We start from the raw sequence: 24,160 nt of genomic DNA on the forward strand, positions 1-24,160 counted from the left end.
TTCGAAACTTAGGACCTGTTCACCTCGTAATTTGCAGGTGATCAGGGAAAGGGCTACTTCCATGGCGGAGAAACCAGATACTCAGCTTTTTCACCTCCTCACTCATCTCCTGCAACAGGTTCCCTCTCTCTCTTCCCCCATTTCATCCAATTTCATAATCCCAGTATCGCTAAGTCGTTAATTGCTTGCAACCTTAAGCTCGGTCGTTTTAACTTCACGAATATTCGATTTGGATGGATTGAATTGTTATTCGTCATTCGATTTGTATGGTTGAATTGTTATTCGTCATCATTTCTAGGATGTTGGAATCAATTGGAGAATCGGGTTTTATGTAATTCTTAAATTTGAATATGCGATATCGCGAAACAGTAGAATTGATTATTGAATTGAGTGTTTTCATCATTGAAATCCTAATTTTCATGCTATAATATTATTTTTCTAATGGCTAATGGCTGAGGCTCTAAGTAGGGAACGTGCAATTCTCTAACACAGTGACATGGGTTCACAGGAGGAATAGAGAGGGAGGAGTACAATCAGCTAAAGGTTTTGGAAAGATTGCCCAGAACTCTCTGCTATAATACTAAGATAAAACGTAAAATGTTGACTGAAATTTGTGGATGATGGATTTCGTGGAATTGCCAATGTCGAGTTTTAAAGAATTTTCTCCTTGAAATGGCAGATTTAAGTTGGAATTCGAAATGATCTCTATTTTTTTTATCTGTAGTATGGCTTGTCTTCCTTATCTGGCCAAATCTTTTGATGGGTCTTCTTACCATGCTTGTGCATATATTTTTGAAACTTTTTTTTTCCATATCAAGAAAAGGACTCTCATTAATGAGATCCTTATTGATGAAAAAAAGTAGCTTCCAGTAATTTTTGATGAATTGCTGTGATACCGCTGGGGTAGAGAGAGAGAGAGAGAGAGAGAGAGAGAGAGTGTTGGGTGTGATTTTAAAAATTTAAGAGCTAGCTTCTAGGGACCTGAAGTTGCTGGATATTCTTTTCTCTTTAAGGTCAAAGCAATAGCTACAATGTTCTCTCTTAGGAGATGAATTTGAACCTCACACATTTGGAGACCCCAAATAGTTAGTTGGGAAAAGGGTTTGATAGTGATGATGACGTTTGGAGACTCAAGTGGTAGGATGCGAACTTGAGACCTAGCAGTTGCAGCGTCAACCCCTTGATCAATAAACTCCAGCCTGAATCCTATGTACTTGAATGTAACAACTCCTTGAAATCTAAGAAGTCATTGAAGGTATTCATTCATAGACAACTTTGGATGGCAGAATGAGCTGTGTTTTACCTCCATTAGCTAACGGTGGACACTGTATCTATTGCATGAGTTGATAGCAAGCCAATCAATGAAAATTTTTCCATGCATCTATCGAGTGCTTTGATTGTCATCAATTTATGCAATATTGACATAGAATGACTCATCTTTAACTGTCTAGATGAGGGTTTAGTTGTAAAGGCCAAGGATCAACAACTTTGAATGGCCCTCAATCATAGTTGTAGAAGCATCACTCTTTGTCATGTCTTTCAATGCTCAAGTAATGGTGGTGCATGTGTATTGCTTATGTCTTGCTTTAATCAGATGTGTGTTGCTTATGTCTTCCTTTAACCAGTTGAAAACTAACTCATTGGTAATTGAAACTTAACTGATCGATATATGGATAATTTTCAGTTTAGTAAAGATCAATGTATGAGATTATACTCTCTCAAAGTCCACAACATTGGTGGTATATTTACCTGCAATGGGCTTTTTGGAAATTAATGTCATCTGCATGCTCCCTTTGGTTTTCTTGATATTGCTGCTTCCTAGTTGTGCTAGCCCTCCTTCATTAGCCTGGGTCATGGGCGAGGGCTTCATTGCCCTGCTGGGCAATCAGTCACTGGTTTATTGAGATGCCCTTTCATTTATGCCCCGCCTTAGACATGCTGTACATGTGTTTTATGTTTGTTCACTTGGAAGAAATTGGGAGTGGGGTGGGGAGGAAACGATGTGTGGGAGAGCAGTCCCCCAAGAAAGGAATCAAATATGAAATAATTAAACAGAAAAGTACAGCACCCAAATTTAAACACATACATGTAAATTCTAGTAATGGTCTTACAGATGAATTACCAAACAAAAATGATCTATGGGACAACCTGCTCATTCATCTTGTCACGTTAAAAGCTCCCCCTTGACTTCTAATGGCTAGTGTAGAATTCTATTAATAGGCTTATGTCTCCATGGAGTTTTCTTCTAAAATGGCCTCACATATGCTTTCATAATCCTCTAACCTAGCAGGACTTGTAAAGTTTGTATCAAAGTTTTTCTCAAGGCTCCCATCATTTAAGTCACCCAAAAAACAAAGGCCCCATCATTGGACACCTCTATATAAACATTTAATACCAAGTTCCACTGATAAACGCTAACAGAAGTTCCACTTATAAGCACCATCTGCGTTCTTCATTTTTGAACTGGATCCTTTCCTTTCTAATCACCCATCTAACTAGAACCCATTATTAGATGCTCACCTTTTTGCATTTTTTTACTGTTAACCTCATTGTCCTTCTCCTTTAAAGCGTTTTTTACTCTTTACACTTCCCAAATGAAGGCCATCAGACACCACTTTATATGATTTAGTTAAGAAAATGGTCTGCTTCTCATAACACCTGATTGATTATTTTTAGACTAATGAAGTATTGTTGTCCTCTCTAGCAATTTTATTAATGATTATTTCCCTTTTTGCTTACTCACTGAGATTTCTTTCAAGTTTAAGATTCACATGGTTAGGAGCAGTATTTCATCTGATCTACAAAGCTGTGATGCATTGACTATGAATATACATTACACTCAACTCTTATTTCGGTCTTGGTTCAAAAGACCTGCATGGGCATTAAGCCAACCTACTAATATCGTAATACTTCGTCGACAATTCAGCTATTTTATCCCATAACTTGACCTGGTTGTTCAGTAACGTTTTCTTTGATGGTTGGTGTAAGCAGAGTGCATAGTATGTATAAGTCATCGTTGCCAGGTAGTGGTAGGGGACTGGTATGGGTACGAAGTACTGCTACTGGTACCGGTACACGAGGGTGAAAATTGTTTCTGATACGTTTTTATAGATCAATATCTATCGGTGAGTTGGTTCGATTTATAGAGGAGAGGGTTCTATGTAATTGATAAGTTTATATTGATATTATTGAGTGGTCTCTTTGAGAGATTCATATTTAATACAGAAGTCATTTATCTCTTCCTCTTTTTCTCTAGAAGGGTATCTCTCTCTCCTCCCTCCCTCTCTCTCTCTCTCTCTCTGAACCAGTCTCTCTCTCTCTCTCCCCTCACTGAACCACTTCTCTCTCTCTCTCTCTCTCCCCTCACTGAACCAATTCTTTTGTCTTGGTAATAGTTTACCTTTCTTTTAATTTGATACAGCTACCAACTTAATAGGGATTTGAATTATTTTAACGTGGATTGAAATGTTTTGTATCAGTTCCATGACTGGTATGAATTGTACATGGTAGGCCCACCCCAAAAGAATACCAAGGTAACTAGGCACATGTATTCGGTTTTGTACACAAAGAGATATAGCTGTCATTTCTGATCTTGTTTATACCACCAAGCTCATTATGTAAAGATACATAAGTATTAATGTAGTATGTAAAGAAACAACATATCCATAAGATGGGTGTAGCTAAGATGAGGATGTTGAGATGGATGAGTGGCAAGAAAGAAAGGATAGAATTTAGAATGAATACATATTTGAGGTGATCCAGGGGTGGCTCCAATAGGCGATAAGATGAGAGAAAGTAGATTGAGGTGGACTGGCCATATGCAGCGTAGATCTAATACAACACCGGTTTAGAATGGCTATTTGCTTCAAGTGAAAAGGCTCTAAAGGGCAAGGGGAAGGCCTAAAAGGAGATGGATGGAAGTAATGAGAAGAGATATGGTGATTTATGGTTTGACTGAGGGTATAGCACTTGATATGTTAGAATTCGTGGGAGCATAGAATGGAGAATAGAGAGAGAAGAAGAGAATTTGTGGGAGCATAGAATGGAGAATGGAGAGAGAAGAAGAGAGAATACAATGTTTACGTGGTTCAGGCTGAAGCCTTACTTCCACAGATCCAAAGTCCCATCCGCCTACATCTTCACTATTTTGGATGAATGTTTACATCTAGAAGTACGTCTATATATAGAGGACAATCACACAATTAGAAGAGATAATTATAGTATGATAACTTGATGACCAAGTAATTTGGTCTCTATCTTCTAATCACACAATTAGAAGAGATAATTATGGTATGATTACTTGATGACCAAGTAATTTGGTCTCTATCTTCTAAATACCTAACTTTATCAAGAGATATATACATATACATCCATAATGATGTATATCAATATGAACCCAAGATATCCATATCCCAACACTCCCCCTCAAACTCAAGATACTTTGACACAAAACAGCTCGAGTTTGAACAATATTAAGTTGCCAAAAAAAATAAAAAAATCACATGTTACCATGGTCTTCCAAGAAACAACCTTTCTTAGGCTCTCTACTTTCTTATATGAAGATCTCTCTCTTCAGAGGCTTCTCTGAAGATCTCTCTCTTCATAGGCTTCTTTTCTTTCTAGAGGCTTTCTCTCTCTAAAAGAAAAAGATTTTTCTTTCTCTCTCTTCGGAAGATCCGAGATCGAGTAACGAAAAACTCGACGATCATCACACAGGATGGACCAACAGAAAACTCCATCAGCAAACAAGATCAAGGAACGGAAAACTTGATCATCAACCAGGATTGAGAAATTCGATCATCTTCATCTCCTCATCTGGAGACGGAATTCTTGATCATCAACCAGGATCGAGAAATTCGATCATCTTCATCTCATCATCTGGAGACTGGAACTCTTGAATCAATATGACCATAAGACTGGAACTCTTGAATCAATATGACCATAACTTCCCTTTGCATAGTAGTTGGACTGAGCCAGAATCTGGATTTTCTTTAGCGGTTACATTAGAGATGTTGACTTCATCTCTACTCATCTCATCTCCATATCTCCTATACTCTCCCCCGCAACTTGGGTGTGGATGCGAAGAAACACCCAACTTGCAAAATACAATTTTTTTCTTTTTCTCTTTTGAGTACAATCATATAAAAAAAATGCCAATGAAATTGGGCTTCTAGACAATAGCCCACATCTTAAAAAAATATTACATTTTTTTTTTTTTTTTCTTCTCTACTATTTCAATTTTTTTTATTATTTTATTTTTTGTTGGTGGCCAAGCCAACTCCACCACGAATAGGTGGAACATTCTGCACTGAAAAGTCTGAGGGGGAGCAAGCGCGTTTGAATAGAATAGGAAAATAAATACTTGTCCATTGGCTGGTGAAAATTGCTCAACTCCGAGACAAACACAGCAGAGGCCCGAACTTGAACTCCTCAGGTCACTGCAGCGGAGCACAATGGTGGTGTCTCTTGATATAGAGATATACTTCTAGCATTGTTCTCCCCACTTTGCAAGCGCCTAGCAAATTCTTCAAGCCATAGTAGCATCCCATCTTGTTGATCACCGCCATCAAGAGCATGCACAGTATTTACGAATGCACCAAGCACACATGCCATCAAATTTATATCGACCTCACGATATTTTGTGTTAACGTAAAGTAAACCATCCAAGCAATCGAGGAAAAATATCTTCCTCAAGTTACACGACGAGGCAACAACAATGAGTTTTTGCTTTCTAGAGGATCTAATGCGGCGAGAAAGATGGATTGATAACTCGGGCAAAGACGGAATGGGGCAAAGACATAATTGATCTCGCTCTGATACCATATTAGAATTCGTGGGAGCATAGAATGGAGAATAGAGAGAGAATAAGAGAATTTGTGGTAGCATATAATGGAGAATGGAGAGAGAAGAAGAGAAAATACAATGTTTACGTGGTTCAGGCCAAAGCCTTACATCCACGGATCCAAAGCCCCATCTGGCTACATCTTCACTATTTTGGATGAATGTTTACATCAAGAAGTACGTCTATATATAGAGGATAATCACACAGTTAGAAGAGATAATTATGGTATGATAACTTGATGACCAAGTAATTTGGTCTCTATCTTCTAGATACCTAACTTTATCAAGAGATATATACATATATATCCATAATGATGTATATCAATGTGAATCCAAGATATCCATATCCCAACATGATAGAGCAGAATGACAGAATAAGATTTGTCTAGTCGACCCCAAATAGTTGGGATAAGGCTTGGGTGGTGATGATGTTGATGATTAATGTACTATGCCAAGTCCACTTTTTTCTTTTTCATTTTTGGTGGGGGGTGGGGGAAGGGGGGGGGGGGGGGGGGGGGGGGCTAATTGCACAAATGCTCATCACATTTAGTCGACCAAAAAAAAAGAATGAATTTGCCCAGAACAAAGGGAGAAAATTAGTCTGCCATGGTTGGTGAGAACAGGCCGCTGTCCATTTAATGGATGGTGGACCTAGGCCTTAGGCCTTAAAGTATTACAAATACGCATACACAGAGACTATCTTTGTGTGTGTATGTGAAATGATTCAGCATGGAGCATTTGTGCTTCTACATCTCGAAATGGTGTGAGCCCTTCCTCTTCTTCTCTCTGCAAGGTCTAGTATAAATGGTTGGGATTTCGGTGCATAGTACTCTGTCATTGTCACAACAAACTGATGTTTGCATCATAGGTTTTCTTTTCTTTTATCCATCATTCTTGGAACTCCAACAAAATCTTCACAGTGATGATTGAGGTATTTGTAGAGCTAACATGCAGCATTATTGAATTCTCAGGCTACCAAATCTTGTTCTGGAGCTCTTAGTCCTGTACCTTATGTTTTTTTTTTCTTGGTGATAATTCAGTTTTCCTTGACTCTTACTAGGTCAATATGTCCTATTTTGATTGATTTTGCACTACAAATTAGTTGGTATTATGGACTTTGAAGATGAAGAAACTCTTATATTGATACATTTGATATTCAATGTTAAAGTTGTTAGCAGGAATTTTATATATATGCTACATTGGTTGCCCCTTGATTTTCCAAGTATTGACGTTTTCCCTGGAGGACAGAAAAAGGGAAGAAGCCAAACTATTGTCAACTGACGATACGGTTTATTTTAGGTAGAGGCAGAAAGCAACCAAGAAGAAGTTGAACTGCGTGCAAAGATTGAAGCTCTTGGGTTAGAGGTCAGGAAAGTGCCATCAAAGCCTGCTGAGCATATTGATGAGGTATTGAAATTGATTTTTTCTTTCCCAAAGTATATATATATATAGAGACAAGTAGCTTTTTTTTTTTTGCCTTCTCATCAGTTGGGTATATGAACACTGCTGCTATCAGTTTATATTTTTAGGGCTTATAAGGGTCAGATTATGGGTGATGAACATACTCATTATTTATTTGAAATTGATTTTTGTGCCCAAATGGCTCACTGATGATACAATAATGGGTGCAGCTAGAGATAGCAAGGGAATTGGATAATTTATCAGCCAAGTTGGATAATGTTGAGGAGATGATATCTTCAGCCATGGCTCAAGACCCACAAGTCGGTGCTTTGTTAAGTAATACTGCTGATCTATGGATGCCAGTTATCACCGCCACTTCTGAGGAGCGACACTCTTTCTCAACAGAGGCCTCAGAACATACGTGAAGATCGACTGAATTCTTAAAACTGGGCCGTTTGGTTTTATATCCTATTTCTAGGCATTAATTGTGTTGTGATTATGTATGTCCTTATTGAAATATAGGGTAATTCATAAAAAATGTGACTAAGAGATGAACTATTGGACATTTACCCATTTTTTTTAATTTATTTTCAGAAATCTCATCAAAATACACATGACATGAGTTGAAATAGTTGAAAATGGGTAAAAGGCTAAGTAGTTGATAAGTTTAGTGCAATTTGATAAATTCCCCTAAAATACAATAATTTTCTTGGGGATTTGCCAACATATTTTTCATATAGTGGACTTGGTTTTTGTCTGTTTAACTTGTTTGTATGATACTTTACACGTGCGGCTTGTTGTAAATCATTTTGGGTGGTGTTTAATTTAGTAACTTTCCAGGGGCAAATATGTAAGCTCCGTGCAAAGACGGGATGTTTTTCGTTACAAAGACACCAACTATGTATACCAGTATAAAAAATGTCAACCCCAAAATTGTTATTAGACATGGCAGTTCTGTATATCATTAGAGATGGTGGGAAGTAGAATTTTATGTCATTTATTTGCTTTTAAATGGTATTTGATCAAAGGAGGTTTAAAAAGAAATGTCTAAGTCTTTAAAATGTCAAACGTCTCAAATCATAATTGTGTCAAGCGAAAAGTCTCAAATCATAATTGTGTCAAGCGAAAGATGATGGGCATTGAATGGGGGTGCTTGTTCGGACTATGATGGCGGCCTAAATGGGGTGCTTGTTCTGACTATGATGGCGGCCTAAATGGGGGAATTGAATGTGTCAGCCACTAAAAGATCCGCGCTTTGAATAGTAATTTGATATTTGTTTAGCAAATGGCAAAGCTACCATTGCTCAAAAGCTAACAATATGTTGGAAGGCATAAATGTATAATTTTTTGTTGGCTTTATTTGCAAGTGCTTTAAAGTGTGCCTTTTATTTGATGCTTTTGGCTGGGTCTTGTTGGTCTGATCTGTGCTTACTTTTTCATAAGCAATGCCTTGTTGGGTATTGGGTAACACTTATTAAATATACATTTGAGAGCATGTATCTTATACTCCTTCGAGCATAGTTTACTTCTACTCCTTTGGTTAGATGATCTAATTGCGGGGATTTTTTCAATTTGAAATTTTGGCAATCACTTTAAAATTATTAGATGATTATTCTCAAAAAAGAAAAAGAAAAAGAGTTTTCTAACACTTGGATCTCACCCTCTAAACAATTCGACGGTTTCTATTAAATCTTAAGACATTATTTTTTTCGTGTTTAAAAGGTACAATTAAGATTTTTTTTTATTGAGGTTAATCTATATGTCAAAGAGGTTATATCCCCAAAATTTGGGGTCCTAAAACCAGTTCTAGGTGGGGTTTTACCTGAAGAAGTAAGTGGACAGTATACTCCCGAGGGAGTAGATTTTCTTTTGGCTACATTTAAATATCGTCCGTGAGAATTGCTCTTTTTCCTCTTTGTTAGAAGCCTCACATGTTTGTTTTTTGTTTTTTTCTCTCTATTATTTTTCTTGACTTAGCTAATTTGGTAGGAGCATCTTAGTCCCGACTCCCGACCCAATACGCCAGTCAGACGATGTCGATTAATGTACTGTTGCCATCAGTTTATTTTTTAAGATAATACCCAAATTGGGTGTTGAATGTTGATTTTTATGGCAATCGCTGATATGACAAAGGTGTAGTTTTGGCCTTTTGGGAAGAGGATGAAAATCATTTTTGGAAGAGCATATGGAAAATCATTTGTGAGAGAGAGGGGCCCGAAGTTTCGGTGAGGTTAAGAGAGAGCACACTAGGTTTCGGCAATGGATAGGGTAGTGAGTGTTAAAGATAGGACGTCTGAGATGCGTATGTGGTGAGAAAGCAGATAAGGTAGTGAGTGTTAAAGACAAGACGTCTGAGATGGGTATGGTGATGAGAAAGCAGTGACTTCCAAAACAGCATAACATTTTATGCATAACTAATACAAAAGGTAATACAGTACCTTTGGTAACGAAACGTGGTATTTGCTGGACATTGGCCAGCTATAAGATCTTTGTCTACAAAGTTGACAACTTCAATGGAAAAGATTCTTGGTGTTGCAGGACCAAATTATTCATTTGTTCATGCTGTCAAGGCTTCTTTAACCTCCAAGAACACCTTTCATTTCCCAGTTTAAAATTTCTCTTTCACATCGAGAACTGCTTCCTGGCAATTAAAAAACAAATTGGAGCTCCCAAAATGCTCAAAGTTAATACCCCACCACAATTGATCTCAGAAACTCTCCACCATCCGATGAAAAAGACTGGGGTTTTAAACCCTCAGAACCAATTTTTATTTCTACAGCTATCACAAGGTGAATCAGATATAACTCGGAGAAGTGGAGTAGATAGAAAATCCTTAATTATGGTATCTTACCTGCAGCACCAAATGTACAATTTGGTCATGCCGGACACACAATATGCAGTTGCTCGTCTTTATTATCGAACTCTATTAAAGTTTAAATGGTGAGGTTTGTATAATGTGCTCAACTTACACTGTACAAGTAAGGCGCTCCTCACATTTGCAAGTAGATATAGTTCTAGTGTCCAAAACATTATGATGGCTTGAAAATCGATATTCAATCTTAATTATGAAATTTAAGATTTTCAAAATAATATAGATTAAGCTGACCTATAAATATTTGAAAATCTTGAAAATAGACTGCTCATATAACTTGTTATAAGACGCACTAATTTTAAGACTTGAATTTTTTTTATTTTTAATTTTTAATTTTTTTATTTTTTATACCCATACATCTCTGGATCAAAATGATTAATTGAAAGATTTTCTAACTTCATAATATTATTTTATACTAGATATTTGAAGTGCATTTATAAAATTACAACCTTATATAATTTTGAAAATGGTGTTGGAGTCGTGGTGGTAGCACTACTTATGCCCCAGCTAAAGTCTAAGCTTTCATTGTCGCATATCTCATTAAAAAACCACTAGCGATTTAAAAAACTGGGTACTAACTTGTAATCCCCATTGAATTACCAAAAACAAAAAAAAAAAACTTATATAAATTATTTCTAAAGTTTAAAAACAGTCTAAAGCATAGGTGGATCCGAATTGCCACCTCGTGATTTCAAACAAAAAAATATTCAAAAGGAATAGAGCCAATAACCAATTCAGGTTGGGTCGCTTTCCAACAAACAGAATCAAACAAAGGGCTTGGAAGGATTCATAATCGAAAAAGCCCTCAAAAACACATGGCAATTTCTAATTGCCCTTCATAACTTTATTTACTGATATACCCCTCAAAACTTTGTATGAGCGGTGGAGATTCTTCTTGACAAAAAGCTTTCTTGTCTACGACGTTTAAAATTTGGAGAGGTTACTGTCATATGAAGCGAACTATGTTAAAATATCAGAAGGTTTTGTGTAGCTCAATGTTTTAAAGCCAGGCCATTTTTTATTGGGAAAAGTTTATATAGAGCCTAGGCAATAAGCAATCAAATTAGATTCTACTTCAAAATTTTTATTAGAAGAGTTTGTTTTAATGTTCAAATACCGTCGAATTGATCATCTCAATATTAAGATGCATGGACATGAAAGAATATGGATTTTAAGGTTTGAAAATAATGCATCTTGTAATATATTTTTTGTCGATCAATTTTCAATATTTTCAAATTTTCATAGATTGGCTTGATCTACACTATTTTTTAAAGTTTTTAAATTTTATAATTAGAGATGAAAATATATTTTAAGGCTGTCACAAAGATTTTCAGTGCTGAAACCATATTTCTTATCACTATTTGAAGATGGGATTTACTTTGATTGTTTAGAGCCTCGGCTTTATACAAACCACACCCTTTTTTATTTGGATTGTCGATTTACATGGGAATTGGTCACGACTGAACTAGTTCTAAGATTGGTATTAATCATGGCTTAGTTTTCCTAAAACTCTTTTTTTATATATTTTTAAAACTTATCTAGAGTTTTTTTGTCCTTTTAAAAATCACAACCGAACTAGTTCTAGGATGGTATTCTTCCTTCTTGGTGATAACTGTTATTATGATGACTGGACCGGGCCTCCTGGTCCAATTCATGAGACAACTAATTGATGTATGGTTCGTAATAAAAATTAAGTTTATTTGAAATTGGTTAGAAATGATGTTTAAGTGGTCATGGTATGTATTGTCAGTTATTACCGATCGGATGGGTTAAACAAAGTTGAATTTATATTTTAGAATATATTTTATGTTTTTAAACTACTATTTTTATATTTTGTTTTATTTTTTTTTAAATCTAATCCAATCAGTGTGATCGACAATTAAACCAACCTCTCTGATGATGTCAATAATGTACTGAGTCCATAAATCTAAAAGAACTAAGGATTATAGACTGTAATTATGTATCTTTTATTTTTTGTATCAAGAAGTTAAAGTCACTCGTACCAATTAAATGTGAAATCTGAGACATCTGATAGCTCGGTGAATTAAAAATGTCAAATTTGAACTTTTAACCAGGTCAATGGGACACCCCCAGCCTACCCTTTCACATGGATGGCCAAGGGTAAATAGCTTTATTAGATGTCCTTTAAAACAATTAATAGGATATCTCATCGTAAACTTTATCTTTCCTGTCATGCTATCGAATTATCAGCAGGAAGCTGATAATACTCGTAAGGAAACAAAATTTTCATCGGCGCATATCATTCTCTTGTATCTAATCATCCGAAATTTTGATATTCTCGGTATATAATATCAAGCATCTTAATTATATAGAGTAAGTTTGAAATTTTTTTACTTCTCAAAAGTATTAAAATACTTGTATTAAGGAAGAAGTGAAGGGAGAAATCCCGTTAAAAGTTGACTTTTTAAATAACATCCCTCCATTCAATTTTTTTTTACAATTTTTACCACAAAATAAATTTTTATAGCAAATACCCTCAAGTAAAAAATAATGAAAATGCCTTTTTCTATACATAATAAATTATGTTGGGCCAGACATGGTGTGGACTCACAAACATAGTGTCGGACTTAGAGAAAAAAGAAAGAAACTCGCGTGAAGACAACTTTAGGTCAATATTGCCGAACCCGGACATGGTTATGCCAGACCACATGAATATATTGCCGGACCTTGTGGTTTGTGTGCCGGCCATGGGCAAATCACATCGACCTGCTGGACCGAGAAAAGGATATGCTACACCGATATAATACATGCCGGCTCGCCTTTAACATTTTGTCGGACCTGAAATATGCGAGAATTGAAATGTGCCGGACCGCATGTACAATATGTCGAACCCAATATTTTTCAGAACCCCTATTGCATGACCATATTTAAGAATTTCCGAACCCTTTAGTTATCCATAAACAATTAGTGTCGGACCGCCTTTATAAAGCGTCGGACCCATTTTTTTTTAAAAAAACTCGATTGTGGGAGAGAGAGGCGTTTTAACTAAGGGGAGAGCATTTTGGTCTTTTATTTTTCAATTGGTGGGGGCTTTGTTGGAGAAGTTTGTCCTAGGGTAAAAGTTTCGAAACCAAAATTGATTGGGGGAGGTTGTCTACAAAGTCAAGGTGGGGAATAAGGGGGATACGTGCAATTTTCCATAAAAATAAATTAGAATTTTAGGATCTAAAAATAGAGAATATTGTTACAAATGATCTAAACTTGTCATCTTATGAGAAAGGTCATCTTAGTAAAAGAGTCGTTTTAACAGCCCCGTTTGTTTGAATTGGTTGGGCCTCGGACTTGGTCCGCTTAGGGTTTTGTCCGCTCTCCCTTGTCTTCGTTTGATGTTCGCCTGCCTTGTGGCTTTTGTTTGTTGCTCGGTCTGGTTCCAGGCCGCCATGAAAATGGCCTTCGAGCTCATCATTGACTCTAGAAAAGATGCCCTATCCGGTCACAAATCACCTCACTTCTTTATAGCCACTAAAAGAGCTCAATTTTCAAGCCCAGAGTTCTGTTGCGGAGCCATTAAAGGAACTCAAAGGAATCAGAAATGGTTTTTCCATCGTGAAACCCTAATTCTCTGTTTTGGAGCTTTCAAGGTAGTTGGAAGTGTGCGGACGTGGCGGGCTTGGAGGAGATTCTCTATAAGCAGGGGTTTAGAGGCTGAAGATTGCCTGAAGTACCCCTACTTGTCTGGTTTCTTTCTGAAAAGTTGCAGAAATGATGTAGATCAAGGAGGTTCTTGTGGAGGAACGGTGTATGAGAGGGAGATTGAGTAACGATCGTGTGGGTTGATTTACAAACCCCATTTCTCTGTTTGAGTTCTCAAAAGAGTGTGAAAGTTGAAACGGAGACACTAAGTAAGAGTTTAGAAGCGGCGAGGTTGCTAATAAATAGCTCAGGACCGAAACTTCTGTATTTTGTTTCGATTGCAGAGCCATCTAAAGAGCTTGCAAGTTTCAGAAATGGCGTCTCTAGAACAGCTTCTTGCTGAGGATGGGTTTCTAGGACGAAAATCAACTGAGATAGCTTCAGAGAAACACATGAAGTGTAGGTCTAAGGTTTCTTCTCGATCGATTGAGGTGAGCTTACCAATGTATATTTGTAATGAAAGGAATGCTCCTGGTTCTGGGCAGGAGGGTAAAATCAGGCTTGGAAGGACCATATCTGATGTTTCTAGGCATAAAGGTACTAAAAAATCTCCGAATAATGAGAAAATTAGGGAGATTTACAGGAAAGGATTGCGAGAAAATGAGAGGTTCCGTGAAAGATTAAGTGCAGATTTTCAGGAGAAATCAAAGTTTGGTAAGGATTATCATAGGAAAGATTCATGTGACAGTGAGAGGATTAGAGGTAGATCAAGTAAAGATTTGTGGGGTAAAGAGGAAATCAAAGATGTACATAGGTTGTTTGTGCCTGGAAATGAGAAATTCAATGGTAACTTCAATAAAGACTTGCAGGTAATTGAGGACTTCCAAGATAGACATGAGAAGGACGGGGAAAAGGAGACTTTTCATGACAAAAATAGACATGATAATATAGAGATTGTGAACCTCAAAGGCAAATCCGGTGTTTATATGGGGGAAACTGAAAATTTGGAAGATAAATTTAAGCGCTACTTTAGTGGAAATGAGAAATTTGAAGATAAATATCAGAGAGATAAGAATGAAAATAAAAGAAGTGTATGCAGATCGAATAACAGTTCAACAGAGAGTGAGAAGTATAAAGATGCATGTAATGAAGATTTCCATTATAATGAGAGCCCTAGAGGTCGGTACAAAATAGATTATCGAGAAAATGAGAATTTCAAAGATAAACCCGTGAGGCATTTGCATGAAAATGAGAAGCTCAGATATAACAGTAGAGAGGATATGAAAGTAGACAAGTCATATTCTAAGCTCAGCATTGAACAAGTGAAGGAAAAACACCAACCTGCACTTGATGAAGCCGCCATTCGAGCTGTGATTTCAATTCTCACAAGTTACATTGGGCGATTCATCAAAGACAAGAATTTTCGGCTGTCTTTATCTCAAAATTGCCTCTCCTGCATAGGTTTAAAAAGATGGAATGATGCCCAATACAATGAAAAGGGGATTGTTGCCAATCTTAAAGAAGCAGTTCAATGTGTCGAGGGAGTGGTTGGGGATTTAAAAAACCATAAGGAATTGAAGAAAGCAGCACTACAGTTGAGTATAGTTGCAGGTTTAAATTCAAAGGATTTAAAGGAAGGGCACACTTCAGGTATCCCTAATTCCCATTTAGCAGCATGTGCTCATCTCTATCTGAGTGTTATTTACAGGCTTCAGAAGAAGGATAGGGCTTCTGCTAGGCACCTTTTGCAAGTCTTTTGTGATTCTCCCTTTCAAGCTCGGGTAACTTTGGTTTCAGACCTATGGGAACATTTCTTTCTTCCCCATCTTTCGCATTTGAAGGTTTGGTATAGCCAGGAAGCTGAGTTTATACTGAAGAGCTCTTCTGGGTCTTCAAGAATGAAGCTTTTGGACAAGCTATATGGGGAACAATTGGATAGTGGCACTTATCAATTCGCAGTTTATTATGAGGAGTGGCTAAAAGAGGGCGCTGAGGCTCCTCCTATTCCTTGTGTTTCTATACCTTCGAGCTCTGTATACGGAAGTTCACGTGAAAGTTCACATGGGCCTTCCCCAAAGCAAGATTCAAGCCCAATTATATCGAATTCTGAGCAGCCAGTGATCAGAAAAAGCTTGTAAGTATTCATTGTTGATTTTTTTTTGTTCAATAAAGCCGGACTGTACTGGATCTCCTAAGTTCTCGGGGGCCAGCTGATTGTAATAGCTTTAACAAACTTTTGTGGTTCATCTAGGAAAAAAAGAAAAACTATGCCTGCTAAAAATTTTTGTGGACAGCTAATTTTGGTTCTTAAAAAAGAAGAAGAACAATAATATCTGGACTGACTCACCTGGTTCTTACGCGAGCTGTAGACCCTAGGAGGTCCAGCAAGGCCTCAGACTGGTTAAAAGGGGCATGAACTTGTTTTTTTGTATAAACATGGTCTCCTTTTTAAAGACAAGGCGAGGGTGATTTACCTAGGCATCCTCTATAGGGACCTACCAAAGTTGGCAGTTTTGTGGTGCTCAAAATATTGTCTAAAATATGTAACTAGGATTTCATGTCTCATTCTTCTTTTTTTGTTTTGAAAATGATAGCTTGCTTCTGAAGCAGGATGTCTCCCTCACTAATTTGTGTCTAGCTCAAATTAATCTTTTAAAGAAGAATATGATCAAGTGTTATTCCTTTAAGAAATTATTTAATATTTGTGTTCATGATGTAGAGCATTTTACTTTTTGCAGGTATAAAGCCGTTTTTGGCAGTCTGAATAACATAGATGGGCTTGGTGAAGTCAACAATGGAAAAGGCGATGGTGATTTGGATGGCCATTCTACATGTGCTACTACTGTTCCTGCAGAGGATGATGAGAGAATTCAAAGTGAACATGCAAAGCTTGCATCAGATTTGGGAGACATTTTAGAGGAACAACCTGCTAGAAATACACCAGAGAATGCATCTCATGATGTGAGTTGTTTGTGTAATGATATAGCTTATTTTCCTATCTAGAGCAGTGTTTCAGCCTATGACGTGTAATGCCCAGTCGACTATGACTCAGCCTATTAACTCGGCCTCGGCACCTGGCAAGGAGAGTTTCTGAGACAAACTTGGGTTTCTTAAATTTAATTAAAAAATAAAAGTTTGTTTAATTACTAATAAATGATAGAAAAATATGCCTAAGATAATTTTTATTTTTTATGGTGATTAATATTTCTTATTAAATGCTCTAATTTTCTATGTTTCCTTTTTTCGGATTTTTCTGAATTGTTTCAATCTTTAAATCAAAATTTTTATAATCCATCTTATCTACTTTTTCTCATCTTTTATAGACTTCTACTAGTGTTTATAACTTATTTTGCTTATGGTTTTCAATTATTTTAAAGTTTTTTTATTTTCTTTGGTGATGTTTGGGCTCAAACAGGACTCAGGCCAGTCCACTTGGACTTACTTGAGTTACTAGGCTCGGGCAGGGGCTGCCTGAGCCCAGGCCGAGTTTTTTAACATTGATATGGAGATGGTTTCAACTTGATATGTGTACATGGGACCAAATGCATATTAACTGCATGTGGAGTCCTTGTGCTTGGTGGTGGGTAATAATCTCTCTTCTCTCACTCGTCCATGAATTTATCAACTGATTCTAGCCTACTTAAAGAAATTCAAGCATCTCAAGTTACATATGGTAACCTAGTTGAGTACATCAAACTTGACTTCAATGTCGAATTTGTAAAGTTCGGGATTTTATTCTTAATACTGTAGGCTGATTCTCAATCAAGAAATCCTCTGAAAGCTTGGGGATCACCTAGGGTAATTAAAGAACTCGAGGAAGAAGAGGACAATATCCCAGGTTGCAGTGCTGCCACTGAAGGTGCCATTTCTCCTCATCAGTTTATTCTAAAGAAGTTAGCCAAAGATGTATTTCAAATGCGAGACAGCGATGAAACAATGGATTCCTTGGCACCTATCAATGTGCCTGATATAGAAACAAAGGTATTGTGATATGGTATACTAAAGCGTATAACTTCTTCATGATGATTTATGATATCTAACATTAACATTGAAAACTTCAAATTTCATCTTTGTTTGAGAGGTGCAGAGGGACATAAGATTTGATTCAAGATCTGAACTCTGCGGAACAGAATCCGCATCTGAGTCCTCAAATTTTGATACAAACAAGGCAAGCTTTAGGTACATTTGGCTAAGAACCAGTTATTTGTTTCTATCTTCCTATGGAGATTAGTGGTTGTATTTCTATTTCATTGTCCAGCTTTACAAAAAGCAAACATTTTGGGTGCAGATCATTCTTTCAAAGTACACCAAAGGATTTTATCTGTCCACTAACAGGGCAGCTGTTTGAGGATCCTGTGACTCTAGAGACTGGGCAAACGTTTGAGCGTTCCGCCATAGAGGAATGGCTGAGGCGTGGAAACAAAATGTGCCCAACAACCAAGCAGGCCTTAGAATATCTAACAGTTCCCAGTACAAACTTTGTTTTGAAGCGTGTTTTAGATGCTTGGAAGTTGGAACATTATAGATACATAACCTGCGTTACCGAACCATCAGTAAACTTGTCAATGCACAATCAAGAATCCAAGGATACAGAGGCGGTACATGTGATAGAACAGCTTCTTACCGGATCCAACCGAGAAGAAAGCATTGACAATGCCAAACACCTTATCTCTCTTGGGGGGTTGGAGTTTTTGATTGAAAGGTTTGAATTCGGTGATTTGGAAGAAAAAACAATCATAGCATATCTTTTCTGCTGTTGCATAAAGGCTGATGGAGGCTGCAGGGACTACTTGGTCAAGAACATTACTGGTTCACTAATTCTAGAGCTTCTGCAGAGCAAGCAGAGCCGATCTAGAGCGATTGTTGTGTCCCTGCTGACTGAACTGATTTGCCTTCACAGGTGAGTTACAGCTTATTATTATTAGATATTGAATCTAGCATTGTTTTTTCCATTGATAGCTATCCATTATCATTGCTTAACCATTGTCCTTGCTAAGAGAAAATAATTGATGTGTTAATTTGATTGGCATTTCAAAATGTATAAACTTGAGATCTAGATGTATACGTGGGTTATATTTTTTTTGCTTTCTGTTGTTCCATGTTGTGTTTGACACCTTAATTGGTGAAAAGCCTATCTTTGCAGATTGGAAGCTAAAATATGCTACAGTGTTTTCTTATTTCCTTGTCAGGTTTTCATAACTGCAGACTCATACTTGTACCTCTTGTTGAAACAAAATTGCTTCAGATTGCAAGACCTGGCATTTGGTGCATGCCACATGTCATCTGCACCAATCTTTGCAGATTGGAAGCATAAAATATGCTACAGTGTTTTTCCTATTTCCTTGTGGAGGTTTCGTAACTGCAGACTCATACTTGAACCTCTTGTTGAAACAAAATTGCTTCAGATTGCAAGACTTGGCATTTGGTGCATGCCACAGTTCTTCTTTCAGATCATAGAACTTACAGTAACTTTATGCATTCCTATCACACACAAAAAAGGAAAGCCTTCCTATGGGTATGGGATGATTGATGATCGTCCATTTGTATAACTAAGTGTTTTTTTTTTCAATTTTTTTTCTGTATATATTTAGCAATTTATCAGATGCTCTTCTCTTTGGCCGATGACCAAAGACTGCGGCTTCAGGCCCTGAAAAGAAACGAAGCAAACTAGTCCCTGTTAAAAATGGAAATATTTATAAATTTTCCAAAATGTTCCAAAGTTCAAATTTGATAAAAGTACTCTAAAATATTAAAAGTTTAAGAAAAGTGCTTCAGAGATATTCAAAATTTGGGAAAATATACCTCATGTATGGAAATTTTCAAAAAGGCTTTCTTTAAATTCAAAAGATACACTCTAAGGCTTCCCCCGTATCTGCCAAAGAGCCAGAGCACTTCCCTATTCTGGCTGAAAGGAAGAGACCCCCCGAAGCGAATCTAATAACATTGATCTTGAGTTTTGCAAATATACAATCCTCAGTAATGCTCCTATGAAATATCTTATTTTATTATTGAAAACTTTTCCAATTAGTTTAATTAAAATTGAAGATAAGGGGGCAATGTGATATACTGGAAAATCATGACTACAATTCAATGGATTAAATTAATGCTCTTGATACCCATTTTTCATGAGAATATCCTATCCAAGATTTAGATAGCCTCCGAGTAATCCATATACCAAACAATGATGTACTTTATTATTATTATTATTAGTATTTATTAATTTTGACATTTGATGTAGAAGAATGCAAAGTGTGATGGAGCTTTCTAAAACAGATGATCTTGCTGACTTTGATATACAAGAATTCAAGTTAATGTTGTTATTCCCTTTGTAAATTTCATTTGTTGAAAAGATTATCAATATATTTTATGCAGAAATGTCTACGCTATATTTTGCATGCAAACACTTTTCGAGTCATTTAGCTCCCTGTGATATTTGTTTAAATCTTTCCCGAGCTTTCACTTAGCTACTCTAAATGTGACAGGAGGACAGTGATCACAGCCTTTCTAAGGGGCTTCCAAAATGAGGGGGTCCCAAATACAACGCATATTTTGTTGGTTTATCTCCAGACATCCCCACTTGAACAAAGACCTTTAGTAGCAACACTTCTCTTGCAACTTGATCTTCTGGTATACTTCCAAGTTCCAAATAAGTTTTATGAACCTCATGCAATGACCAATGTAATGTTATGTTATAAAGATACGAATCAGTAAATGCTGATTTCAAATATCTTGTAAACATTGGAGAATTTAAGGATACTGTTTTATATTTATCGACTGTTTGCATATATTCTCAAGATTTTGGGTAGGGCATCTACAGTTGTTACTCCTGAATTGGAATACTCTTGAGAGTGATACGTCTGTAGGGAAAAGGTGGTCTTCATGGAATTCAAAGTCTTCAAGCTGTTTTATGCTGTGGCCTAATGTTTGAACTTAGGTTGCCTGTCGAAGTCCTGAAAGTTCCAGTCCATTAAAATTCTGATGTTATAAAAAGAAATACCCTCGTAAGATTTAGTTGAAAAATATAGTCCTATGAGTTTTTTTATCATTTTTTATGAGACAGAACATTGTGAACTTTCAAATATGTACGGGGTTTCTTGTGGAGACAAATTGGAATGGGCCCAGTTGGGACATCCTTTCTCATCTCAGGTCTTTCAAGTTTTAAAAAGAAAATTGAACTTAGAAATTATATCCATTCCTGTCCATCATCTCTGCAAAGGCACTACGCCCTTGATTGAACCTAAAAAATGATCTATCAGAGTTCAACAACATCAGGCAGTTTACCTTCCCGACCATGGGTTGTTTGATTACCAACTATTTTGAGAAGAATAAAACTACGAAAACAATTAATAGACAGAGATTGGCTATTTAGTATTACATTGATCAGAAGCTTTCCATGCCTTGCAGGGAGAGCCTAGAAGGTATAGCATATACAGAGAGGAGGCAATCAATGGCATTGTTGCAGCTTTGAATTGCAGTTTAAATGACGAGAATGTTCGGCCACAGTTATGCAGAGCTCTTCTAATCTTGGGAGGTCGCTTTTCTTACTTGGGTGAAGCATCCATTGAAGCTTGGTTGTTGAAGCAAGCAGGTTTCAGTTCTGACTACTTAAAGTCAAGAAAGGACATTCATGAGCTTCTGCCAATTGATGACACCATGCAGAAGGTATGCATCATTTTTTGTTAATGATTACATTAAAAAGGAAAATATACTACACTTCATGAATAAGATGAAATTTTGATGATCAGATTATGATGACTCATTTGTACTACTTCCCAGGCTGAAGAGGAAAAGGCATGGGAAGAGTACTCAAAGAATATGGCCATTTCCCTTTTACGTGATCGGAAGCCATTCCTAGATTCACTCTCTAAATGTATATTAAAGGAGGTTCCACAGTTGTCCAGTGTGGGCCTGGTCACTGTCGCTTGGATCACGCGTGCCCTTGCCTCATTGCATGATTCTGAGCTCTTGTTATCAGCATTCTCAGTTTTGGCGCCGTGTTTGAAAAGCAGCTTGGAGAACGGAAAACGGGTGGAAGACCAAGTTCTTGCTTCTCTCTCTGTAGCATATTTCTTAGATAATCCAGGTATGATCAGTTTTGCAATACAAATGATTGTAACTATAAAACGCATTGGCAATGCATTTTTGTCATGAGTAGTTCGTAATACTATGAGACATGTTCATGGAAATAGTATGGTCATGGGGTTATCAGGTCCCATCAATGGGTTGGAAAGTGATGGTGAGTAGTTTTTGTTGGGACCAACTATGCAATCAGTACTGCTCAAACCAATGATGAACCAATCTTATGCTGATGATAGTCACCTGCAGCCATACCATTTCCCAAGTGATATAGATCATAGTATATTTTCCGGTCATGAATATAAGAAAAGACAGAATACTGAAAGAAAAGTTTGCAAATATAACTAAAATCCCAATCTAAGATATCACAAGGACACAGATCCCTACTGCCTGATGCATCTTTCCTTCGCAAGAACAATAATTGATCCTCATTGTGGCCTTTAATAATCATTTCAAATTTGAAATCATTCGAATGGACGTTCTTGAACCAGTGTGTAAGTGGAAGCAGACACTGGATCGCGATGTATCTTTCCTTTGCAAGAACAATAATTGATCCTCATTGTGGCCTTAATAATCATTTCAAATTTGAAATCGATGTATGTTTCCTTTGCAAGAACAATAATTGATCCTCATTGTGGCCTTAATAATCATTTCAAATTTGAAATCATTCGAATGGACGTTCTTGAACTAGTGTGTAAGTGGAAGCAGACACTGGATCGTTAGGGAACCTGTTCCGATTTGCCAGTCTGAATTGGGCGAATTGTCCAATTCGGGCCGGGATACAGATACCAAAAAAGAAGCAGGTGAATTGAGCTATTCTGAGCTCCCCTAGATCCACATCGCACCCCTACTACCATGACCAGGTTGAAACCGCTTAATTCCACTTTGAAGAGGACTGGTCTGAACTTAAGGGCTTTTACCCAATTTGGGTGAGATCATCTGTTTCCAAGGAGACCTACTTTACAGTGGACTATAATTTATTAAAACTAATTCTCCTTGTTTATGGTGATCATTGCAGATTGTCAGAGTTTGCTTTTGGTGTTTGTCAAAGAAATGATGGAACCGTTAGAACACCTTAGCAAGGAGACATGGACGGCCAGGAGCATTCTTGCCGTCGTTCCAAGAGACCTCTAGAATTTATGGCGATGGTAAAGTTTGCCTCCATGAAGTAACCACTATTCTTTCTTCTTTACTTTCTAAGAATTTGGTGTTGGTGTGTGCTTTTATTAGAAGTAGATTTGAAACAGATATGTACAGGTTAATTTATTAAGCGTTTCAAGCATTGGCCTTCTTGTAAACGAAAAACCAGTGGCATAATTGGAGCTTACTCTTATCATAGTTTTCATTAGTGCTGTCATGACTTTAAATGACATGCCTGGCAGAATTTAGGGGGTCCAAAACCAACACATGCCTGAGTTCTGCATGTTACAGACTCCAACAAATGCAGTGAAAGTATTTCAAGGAACAGTATCAACCAGCAAGCTTTCAATACAGCCATGTTCACACAGGTTTTAAAGAGCCATACTGTTGCTGTTGCATTCAGAGAGAGAGAGAGAGAGGCCTTTGTGCTCTTTCTAATCATTCAATTATTGCGAACATTTATACTGGTGTTTAAACATGAGCCATATTTTCGATGGAGACTTCAATCACCTCAATTTGCTAAGTTAATTGTGGTCACACTATAAAACCTCGCCTTCCAATAACAAGACAATAATGTCTTGCAAATACCTAAGAAACTTGGAATCATCCAATGTTAAAAAAAACAACGATCCAAAATGAGAATCGGTGGAAACAAACCGAGTTCCCTTGCCAACTCTATTAGAGAACCAAGCAAATCAGTTGGATCATCGATTTGGACCGGCAATTCACCAATCCGGACCAGTTTCCTGGATGACCTGTCCACCCACTTGATTTGGGCTTTAGAAGACTAGAATCACCCATCAGCTCAGGTTCAGCTGGCTTTGTTTTGAATTTCTTCATTAAATATATAGCCCAATCTGACAAGAATTGCCCAAGTTGATAGTAACTCCGAATCAAATTCCTGGTGAGTCAAAAACCAATTCCGAAACAGTGCCAAAGAATACATATGAGACATAAAAGCACAACTTTGGCAACTCGTATGGTTCTTTCAATGAGCTCTCACCCAAAATAATGGTTCCTTCAGTGGATAAGAGCAAAGCAAAAGGAAACTGAAAAACATATTGGGGAACATTGCAGTCCTAGTTTCTCATACATAAATAACACTACAATTCAAAAGAAACATAGAAAACTAATATCATCTAATAAAGAGCCTAAATATCCAAATAACTATGGAACCCACAATCCAAAGAAACAAGAGGAAAACAAAGACCCCTGCCAAAATAGTCGACAAAGGTG

General features: G+C 37.0%; 2 protein-coding genes and 1 long non-coding RNA gene across 5 annotated transcripts; 2 read left to right on the forward strand and 1 right to left on the reverse strand.

The window, feature by feature from the left end:
• Window positions 1-35: 35 nt before the first annotated feature.
• Window positions 36-7,850, forward strand: LOC18445435 (ecotropic viral integration site protein). Its single transcript, XM_011629204.3, has 3 exons — window positions 36-118; window positions 7,141-7,248; window positions 7,473-7,850. The coding sequence occupies exons 1-3, from the start codon at window positions 62-64 to the stop codon at window positions 7,665-7,667; spliced, it is 360 nt and encodes a 119-aa protein (XP_011627506.1). The 5' UTR covers window positions 36-61; the 3' UTR covers window positions 7,668-7,850.
• Window positions 1,811-15,164, reverse strand: LOC148780321 (uncharacterized). Its single transcript, XR_016041095.1, has 2 exons — window positions 15,050-15,164; window positions 1,811-1,938 (listed from the first exon to the last, which is right to left on the reverse strand). It is a non-coding gene; the product is annotated as an uncharacterized LOC148780321 (long non-coding RNA).
• On the forward strand, window positions 13,141-23,422 carry LOC18445436 (putative E3 ubiquitin-protein ligase LIN-2). 3 transcript variants are annotated; one of them, XR_016041091.1, is made up of 10 exons: window positions 13,141-15,842; window positions 16,447-16,669; window positions 17,459-17,689; window positions 17,796-17,887; window positions 17,997-18,608; window positions 20,191-20,335; window positions 21,113-21,370; window positions 21,454-21,791; window positions 22,803-22,932; window positions 23,167-23,422. XR_016041091.1 is itself a non-coding variant. In XM_011629205.3 (10 exons), the coding sequence occupies exons 1-9, from the start codon at window positions 14,083-14,085 to the stop codon at window positions 22,916-22,918; spliced, it is 3,744 nt and encodes a 1,247-aa protein (XP_011627507.1). In that variant the 5' UTR covers window positions 13,141-14,082; the 3' UTR covers window positions 22,919-22,932; window positions 23,167-23,422. The 3 variants fall into 3 exon arrangements, 1 of the variants encoding a protein (XP_011627507.1); XM_011629205.3 differs by having other exon boundaries at window positions 21,485-21,791; XR_016041090.1 differs by lacking the exon at window positions 23,167-23,422 and having other exon boundaries at window positions 22,803-23,129.
• The last annotated feature ends 738 nt before the right edge of the window (window positions 23,423-24,160 follow it).

Source organism: Amborella trichopoda, chromosome 9 (assembly GCF_054954075.1).
Source record: "Amborella trichopoda isolate Santa Cruz 75 chromosome 9, AtrichopodaSantaCruz75HAP2 v2.0, whole genome shotgun sequence".
Taxonomy (NCBI): Eukaryota; Viridiplantae; Streptophyta; class Magnoliopsida; order Amborellales; family Amborellaceae; genus Amborella; species Amborella trichopoda.